The sequence below is a fragment of the Vidua chalybeata genome, chromosome 20, assembly GCF_026979565.1.
Source record: "Vidua chalybeata isolate OUT-0048 chromosome 20, bVidCha1 merged haplotype, whole genome shotgun sequence".
NCBI lineage: Eukaryota > Metazoa > Chordata > Aves > Passeriformes > Viduidae > Vidua > Vidua chalybeata.
Genome location: NC_071549.1, coordinates 10,156,865 through 10,165,788, shown reverse-complemented (window position 1 = coordinate 10,165,788; position 8,924 = coordinate 10,156,865). Strand labels below are relative to the sequence as shown.

The window sequence follows — 8,924 nt, the reverse complement described above, 5'->3', positions numbered from 1 at the left end:
CTCTGTGGGGCTGTGCACCCGTGGGGCTGTGGAACGGAGACACCGAGGTGTCGTGGCTCTGTGGAGCAGAGGAACCGAGAGGCCGTGGCTCTGTGGGGCTGTGGAATGGAAACACCGAGAGGCCGTGGCTCTGTGGGGCTGTGCACCCGTGGGGCTGTGGAACGGAGACACCGAGGGGCCGTGGCTCTGTGGAGCTGTGGAATGGAAACACCGAGGGGCCGTGGCTCTGTGGAGCTTTGCAGCCGTGGGGCCGTGGAACAGAGACACCGAGGGGCCGTGGCTCTGTGGGGCTGTGCACCCGTGGGACTGTGGAACGGAGACACCGAGGGGCCGTGGCTCTGTGGGGCTGTGGAACGGAGACACCGAGGGGCCGTGGCTCTGTGGGGCTGTGCACCCGTGGGACTGTGGAACGGAGACACCGAGGGGCCGTGGCTCTGTGGAGCTGTGGGATGGAAACACCGAGGGGCCCTGGCTCTGTGGAGCTTTGCAGCCGTGGGGCCGTGGAACGGAGACACCGAGGGGCTGTAGAACGGGGGAGCGGCGGGGCCGAGGGCGGTGCCTGCCCGGGCCGGCCCCGGAAGCCGCCGCCGCCGCTCCGCTGACAGACGGCGGGGCCGAGCGCGAAGATGGCGCTGCGGCCCGGGCCCGGCGCGGGGGGCGCCGGCGGGGCGGGCGGCGGAGCGGCCGGGGCCGCCAGGTCGGTGGTGACCGGGAGCAGCGGGCGAGGGGCTGCGGAGAGGGAGCGGACAAAGCGGGGCGGCGATGATGGGGAATTAAGGGGACGCGGGGAGGGGCAAGAGATGGGGGGCGATGAGAGGGCTGGGGTGGGGGCTCGGAGTGCAGGTGGGATGTGAGGGCAGGGGGGGGTCAGGGGCCAGGTGGGCTGTGCGGGGTTTCGGACTGAGGTGTGGCGGGGGGGTCCCAGGTTGGGTGCGTAGGCTCTCAGGTGTGCTACATCCCGGGTGGGATGTGGGGGTCGCAGGTGGGGTCTCGGGTGAGGTTCGTGGGGTCTTGGGTGGGGGTCCCAGGTGGGGTTCGTGGGTTGTCAGGTGAGCTTTGTGGGGTGTTGGGTAGGACGGGTGGGTCTCAGGTGTAGTACCTGTGATCCTGGATGGAACATCAGGGTCCCAGGCAGGATGTGGCGGGGTCCTGGGTGGAGTACGTGGGGTCCTGTACCCCTGGGGAGGTCCCAGGTGTGTTGTTGGGAATGCAGCCACGGTAGCTCTGCGCTTTGCCGAGATTTAGTCACATTTTTGGGGGCCCAGCTGATTTCCCCCCGGTGTGTCCAGGCTTGGGCAGTTGCGCCCCGCTTGCCGTCAGGCTCAGCTGCAATCTCAGATATTGGGGTGGGAAGGATTTGGGGGTTCTGCCAGCCCCGCTCGGCGCCGCCGGTGTCGGCAGGCAGCAGTAAATGTCCCTGTCACTGCCGGGCAGGTCTGGCTGTGGCCTCCTGGGACCCAGCCTCCCTGGGGACTTCCCTTTTCCCCTCCTTCTCACAAAGGGCACCTTGGCCACTGGGAGGACTGAGGAATCCTGTCAGGAGGAGAAAAAACAGTGTTAAAAGAGACGTTGTTGTGTTTCTGGAAAGGTTGGAAAACTGGATTTCACCACCTTTGAAGACTCTAGTAATGTTTTTTTTTCAATGTAGGCTCTCGTCTGCTATTTATCTCTTGTCCTACTTCCAGGGAGGCTGAGGAAATTTTGCATTTGACAATTAAGCTCATTGAGTTGTCTTGGATATCCAAAGCCCACGGTTTTGTCAGTGTTATTGGGAGCGTTGTCACTGTTGTCAGTTTCAGAAATAAAGGTTTTGAAAAATAAAAGGATTTACAAATCACCATTGCCCATTGATAGTATTTTGGTTTCTTTGAGGACAAAGTCTGGAGGTAAAGTTCTGTTCTGTGTCTGTGTGGGTTCTTTGCCTGATTTCACTTCAATTTTTTGCGCATTTCTGCCACTCAAAAATACTCTGACAGTCTGTTGCATCAATGGAGTTGTACTGCTTGGGAATTAAGGGGTTTAAAAAATCCACTTGTAGATGGGAAAACGTTCTGTGTGGTTTGGAGCTGTTATGGTGAAGTTTCAATTCAGAAAAGGAGTTGCTTCTCCCCACGCTCCTGCGTTTTGGCTGAAGCTGTTGCTTGGTTGGTTTGGGGCTTCTTAGTGTTTTTTTTTTTAAGCTCCATATTTAAAATACTCATTTAGTAGGAATTTACAGGTTTCTAGTACTGCTTTAAGAGGTCTGTTGTAGGGTGATCAATTTGTTCCCTTCTCTTTACTGTATTTGTGCAGCGTACCCAGGGCGGTCTCACACAGGACCGTCCCTTCGCTGGCTCCCTCAGCCACGAGAACCAGCTGCTTTCACTGATTGCTCTGGGCAATTTTGCATCTCCAAAAAAGCAGTCCAGTAATAAATTTCCCATTGGTGGAGTGGTTTGTGGCCGTGCCAGTGTGGCTGGTGTTGGCAGTTGCACACTGAATCCTGGAGAGAATACGGACGGGGCTGTGCTGCCAGAGCTTGCTTTGCTACTTTGGACTAGCTCCTCTTCCAGTGCCCTGTAATCAGCTGAGGGTTTTTTGGTTGATTGTTTCTTTTTATTTTTTTCAGCAGAGACTTATAAATAAACCAGGAGCTCTGTAGAAAGGGATAAATATTTAATAGTTTGGCCTTTACTTGCTCCCAACAAGCAGTGGTACCTCCTGACGCTTGTTCAGTTTACATTGCATTTGCTGGTTTGGAGAATTCTTGTTGTTCAGGTTCCCCAACAAGAAGGGAAACAGGAAGCTTAGATCACTTCTACATGCTTAGGAAATCTTCAGAAATTACATTTAGTATTTAATCATTCTGACTAAAGTAAGTCTGTTTGTTTTCGTGTTGATACTCTATGCCAAGGAATGGATTCAAATGACTGAATAGAGTTAAACAGACCTTGGCTGTGGTGAGAACCAAGCCCTGCACACGTTTGGGGCTGAGCTCTTTGAGTCTGCAGAGTTCTTCAGAGGGAGAACCCCAAGTGGTGGGGGGTGGAGGATAGCAAGACTAGGCCATTGGGAAGCACAGGTGTGTGATAGTTGTGGAAGGAGGAATCAGCACACAGTCAGGGCTGAAGAAGAAGCTTCAGGATGATGAAGATCCTGATTAGAGAATGAAGTGAAAAGCAAATGGGTCTTGGTGACCGTGTGACCCGCTGCCTGTACAGTGAGGAGGTGCAATTTGCTCCTGGATAAATGCATAATTTAAATTCCTTATTTTATCTTAGTGCTCACATTACACAGCTCTTTTATATTTATAAACCAGGTTGGCTTTCAGGACTTCCTGCAGCCATTTCTGATGGCATTTTCTCTTGTACTCTTCGGCAGTTTCTTTTACATCCACCCTTGGAATTGAACATTGAATATCTATAAGTGTGTTTCTCTTCCACAGCATTTTGATGTAATAACTGCCTGGGACACTGAGTGAGATTCTTGTTTGGGAAATTGCTGCTGATGTGGGTTTCTGCAAGTTGCTTGCAAATGAGAATTTTAAACTAGGTCCTTTTTTACTGTTTGGCAGCTGTTTGAGAGTGAGGGCTAGCAATTTCCATTAGGATTTCAGTTGAAATTTTAATGGTTCTTCCTCTAGGTGCACTTGACCCTTGATATGTGAATGAATGTTTTCTCCAAGGTGCTATTTTTGTTGTAATTAGATAACTGAGAAAATAGAAACTCCATTATTTTGTGATACTTAATGTTTCTAAAGGGGGCAAAAAGTGATGGGTTTTTTTGGATAGTTTATTTTTCTTCAGAAAAGCTGCTCCTAAGCAGCTGAGAAGTGTTCTCTGGTGGTCCTGCTGAGTCAGGCACTTCCAAGAGGAGATGTTTATTCATTCCGTGCTTAGCCCACACAACAAACTGACCTGTTCCCAAGCTGTGTGGGTGCTGAAAGTCTCTTGTGGGTGATGTGGATGAGTCAAAGCCGTGTCAGGGCTGCTGGGAGGATCAGATCTGAGTTCCCTGGCTCTGCAGCCGGGGCGCTTTGGGGGATCCCACTGAGGGGTAACAGTTTTTTTCCTTGGATGGGGTTGGGTTCTGTGGGACCTGCAGGAGCAGCTGCAAGTGCTGACCAGAAGGTGGGAGGCTCCTGGTGATGGTGCTGCCGTGGAAGTCGAGGTGGATTTTCCATTTGCACTAAAGTGACAGAATTTCACATACTCTTGTTTTCCTCCTGCAGCTTCATGTTTCCCGTCGCAGGCGGTTTGGGCCCCCCTCAAGGTACGCATCAGCTTCACTTTTTGAGCACAAAGTTCTTGACTTTGTTTAGACAAATTAGACCTAAACCAGGTCTGCAGTGATGTTCAGAGGTGTGATTATTAATTGAACTCCATGGCTGGTTTTTGCCCTTGAATTCAGCTCTGCTCAAATGACTCTCACTCCTCTGCTGGGAAAACCTCCAGTGTGTTGTTGAAGCAGCACCACCAGAATCTGGATTAAAGGTCCAGGAAAAGTACATCTCCCTTTTTAACCTGAATTGGCCTTTTAGATTCTGGTGTTATTTTGAGTGTGGCATTTCACCTCTCTCTGCTTCATCTCCCAGCTGTGTATACCCATACTGTGTGGGTGTTGCAAGACCTGGTAAATATTTACAAAGCACATCAAGACCCCAGGACAAGAGTCACAACCTGTGTGGAAAGTATTAATACAATGGGGGAGCCTCAGCCTTAAATTGCCTTTGTTCTCATTCCTGATGCAGTGCTGTTTGTTTAATTAGGGGAAAATATGCAGAGAATTTATGGGGGAAATAGAGAGTTTTTTATTAAAATCTCAGGGACTGATTCATGGATTATTCCTGCCTGTGTCATGCCCTCCTGGAGTGTTTTTGCATAATTATCTCCATGGTGTGCTGGTAACAAGTGCATGTTAGTGTTTGTCTCCCAAGACAGCAAAATGTGAGACAGGAAGATGCTGAAACATAACACACTTGCTTTATTCAGTGAATTAATACATTCCAGCTTGATTTGTCCAATTTTGTGCACGTTTAGCTTTTACTGACAACTATTGTTACCATTCTAACACATGTAGTGGGCTAATTAACCTAAAGTGTGCTAATTAACCTACAGACAAGTTATCCAGCCAGGTCAGAGTGTGAATTTGCTTTGTGAAAGGTTGACTTTATTTCCCAAGATTTATTTTGAGAAGCTGCTGGTTTCAAGAGAAATGGGAATTACCAGCACCAGTCACCCTGGTTAATTAAATCTTTTTAATTGGAAATGACCCTTCCAAAATCATATGGGAAAAAACCCACAGAGAATCATTAGGATGGTGGGATAATTCATCAGCTTAGTTACTGAAAAGCCCTGTAATATTTTTCCCTGTAGACTGACCAGTGTCTAAACTAAGGAGATTCTGTGGCTGCCTGCAGTGCAGCAAATATTGTTATTTTTATTTTTAAACAGTCCAGCTCAACTCAGAGTTTTTTACTTTCTTTCGCTGGTTTAGGAAACAAAAAAGAACAATTAAATGGGGGAGGCAGGGTTAGGGATGGGAAAAAAAAAAAAAAAGCTTTTAACATTAACTGGGCACTTAGCTTGTTTAATGTTTCATTGCAGGGATGATTCCTATGCAACAGCAAGGGTTTCCAATGGTTCCTGTCATGCAGACCAACATGCCAGGGATGATGGGAATGAATTATGGCTCTCAGATGCCTCCTGGACCCATGGCCATGCAGGTGTGTGGCAATGAAATGTGGCCTGAAACTGCAGAGCCCCAGACTGGTTTGGGTTGAAAGGGACATTAAAGCTCATCCAGTTCCACCCCCTGCCTTGGGCAGGGACACCTTTCACCCTCCCAGGCTGCTCCAAGCTCCATCCAGCCTGGCCTTGGACATTTCCAGGGATGGGGAATCCACAACCTCTCTGGGCACCCTGTGCCAGGGCCTCACCACCCTCACAGGGAAGAATTTCTCTCTAATATCCAATCTAAGCCTGCCCTCCTTCAGGTTAAGGCCTTTCCCTCTGTCCTATCACTGTCATTCTTCTTTTTCCTCAAAGTAACTTTGTCTTTAGTGCTGCTGTTGCTAATTGAGGAATGAAATAATTAAGAATGAAATATTAGCAGATAATATTATGTTTTCTCTCTTTTAATCTGTTGTCTTCTATTTAGCACCATATGTGCTTATGTACAAATTTGCACTATGCTGAAATTCAATGTTTTTGCATGACTTTCTAACCAAATTGCTGTGTCACAAATGGAATTTATTGTTTTGCCATCTCCTTACACTCCCTTCCCTCCCCCAGCTGCAATTTATTATGTTATTGTGGTGAAATTTATAGTAGGAAGATGTTTTTATGAGAGCTGGTCTAAAAATAATAAACAACTTTTGTTCTCTTCCTACGTGTTCTGAGACCAAATGCAAAATGAATGGTAAGAAAAATAATTATTTTCTGGCTCCTTCTATATTAGGCAGCTTTGCTGCTCTAAATGTCCCAGAATATATTTTTCAGCAAATGCTTCTGATACAGTTTATTCAATCAAGGTTCCTCTTGGCTGTTGTCATATCTTGTTGTTCCCTGGATATGTCTGGGAAATGCCTAGACCACATTTTCCAGCATCTCTGGTTGGTAGGAGGGACCATAAAAATATTATGAAATCCCTTAGAATAGGAACCAAAAACCCCAAGAAAACCCGTGCTGAGCGGTGTGGGATGGCTGTTGCCTTCCTGCTCTTGGGGCAGGCTGGATTTGAAGAGCTGATTTTTGACAGTTTTTCCCAAATGCTGTGAGGCTGAGCGCTTGTGGAGAGGAAGAGTGCCATCTACTGAGGGCACTGCTCCTCCAGCACTCCCTAACACTCTTTATCGGCTCTGCCAGTGGTTTGGCTTTTTCTAACGGGGGGGAAAAAAAAATGCATTGGAGCTGAAAAAAACTCCCCTGGAGCTGTGTGTTTGGTTGTAGGGTGGCATGGCCCTAGGGCCGATGCCAGCAGCTGGGATGCCCTACATGGGACAGGCCTCCTTCCTGGGAATGCGCCCGGCCGCCCCGCAGTACAGCCCCGACATGCAGAAGCAGTTTGCAGAGGAGCAGCAGTAAGTGACACTTCACTGACTCTTGGGGGATCCTTCTGTGAGGGGGAGAAGTGGTTTCTCTGGAGCAGCATTGTTTGGGGCTGTAGGATATTGCTGGATATTGCACTGCCTCTGAAGTCCGCGGTGCTTGTCCAGGTCTGAGAAGAAGCAGGAGTGCGTGCACCAAACCATCTGAATTTGAGACAGTAGTAACGGAGAAATCAAGCACAAACCTGATGTGAAAAGTCTCATAAAAATTATTTTTATTTATTTATTTATTTGTTTAAAATAATTTTCCTTCAGGAAGAGGTTTGAGCACCAGCAGAAGTTCTTAGAGGAAGAGAGAAAACGGCGGCAGTTTGAAGAGCAGAAACAAAAGCTGAGACTCCTGAGCAGTGTGAAACCCAAGGTATGGCCTGATAACGAGTGGGGTGTTTCTTTCTTCAGGTTTTCTTTTAATAGCTTTTGATGGGAGGGTCTCTTTCAACAAGCAAATCAGTGGGAATTGCATGAGATGCCAGATTATTGCTTGAGAAAACCTCTGGAAGAGTCAGTCCTTTCCACACTCTGCCAGCGGCAGGCGTTGCTAGTTCTGGTACTGAAGAAGTGTGTGGGTATTGGAAGAAAACTGAGCTGTTCTGTCCATTTTTCAAAACGTTTTCTGTGCTGTTTCAGACAGGTGAAAAAAGCAGAGATGATGCTTTGGAAGCCATTAAAGGGAACTTAGATGGCTTTTCTAGAGATGCTAAAATGCACCCAACACCAGCAACACATGCAAAAAAGCCAGGTTTGTAATTTTCCTCATTTTCCAACTGAAAATAAAACTCCAACGTTTGAAATCCTCAGCAGAGGGACCAATTTCAACAAGTATTTTTATTTGCTGGTACAAATTGAGTGGATTAACAGTTTTGTAAAATCAAATGTCATTCTGGCAGCTGTTTGCTTGGTCCGGATATGAGGGTGAAATATTAGATACCAGCTGTTATTAAAAGACTAGAAATCTTTAACAGAAAGCCTCATGTGCTGTGCTAAATGTGAAGCATCAAGGAAATTGATAAAGCGTTTGTTCTTTTCTAGTCAAAGCATTAATTAATGTTTTGCAGAGTGCTTTTGAAGATGAGAAGTGGTATTTAAGTGCTAAGAATGATCAAAACCATGCATAAAGACTTGAGTGCAGTGTCACAGCTGGCTGATGTGTCGTTGGGCATGGTCAAACCAAGCCTCTGTGTTCTCAGTAATTACACTGGCAACAATTGCCACTTAAGATTTCTTGTGGTCCGTAGTGTAGTTTTTTTAGTGTCTAGCCTGAAACAAAGCTTATCTAGGTCAGCTTTTTCCTGTATAAAATTTGTGTCTCTGCTGTGGATTAACTCCTTGGTAAGTTTGCGCTTACAGGTGGTCTCTGACAACTTCCCTCTGTCTGTAGACTTCCCTGTCCTTCACCAGTTCTGTTGAAATGAGTAACACTGGAAGGGATCAAGCAGAAAATTGTCTACATGAGCAGACATTTCTTTTGTATTTATGATCCATTGCTGAGTTTCTGTGGATAAAGCATTCCTTTGAAGGAGAATGTCCCCCTGACAGACTCCATTATGTCCAGTTTGAAATATTACCTCTGGATTTTTTTTTTTGACCCTGTCTGCTTAAAACAGACAGAATACTTTCACAGCAAGCGTGAAGAACCAAGTTTCAGTGTTTACATCCTGAACACCTGGGAGAGAAGATGCGTGGTTGGAAGGGGCTGCTCAGTTTTACCTTGTGCCAATGACACCCTTCACATGTCACCACACAGCCTCCACGCTGCTCCTCCTCGCCCCTTTGCTGTGTATTCCCAGTGTTTGCCACTTCCCCCACATTCCCACCCGTGACCCTTATTCCTCATCAC

At 47.3% G+C, this 8,924-nt stretch overlaps 1 protein-coding gene across 5 annotated transcripts in view; it reads left to right on the top strand.

The window, feature by feature from the left end:
- Nucleotides 1-626: 626 nt before the first annotated feature.
- Nucleotides 627-8,924, top strand: part of SYNRG (synergin gamma) — a 36,074-nt gene continuing 27,776 nt past the window's right edge. For all 5 annotated transcript variants that reach the window (XM_053961010.1, XM_053961009.1, XM_053961008.1 and 2 more), the window contains exons 1-6: nt 627-697; nt 4,211-4,251; nt 5,586-5,704; nt 6,930-7,060; nt 7,343-7,448; nt 7,715-7,826. In XM_053961010.1, coding sequence (XP_053816985.1) covers nt 627-697; nt 4,211-4,251; nt 5,586-5,704; nt 6,930-7,060; nt 7,343-7,448; nt 7,715-7,826 — 580 coding nt within the window. The remainder of the gene's footprint in view (nt 698-4,210; nt 4,252-5,585; nt 5,705-6,929; nt 7,061-7,342; nt 7,449-7,714; nt 7,827-8,924) is intronic.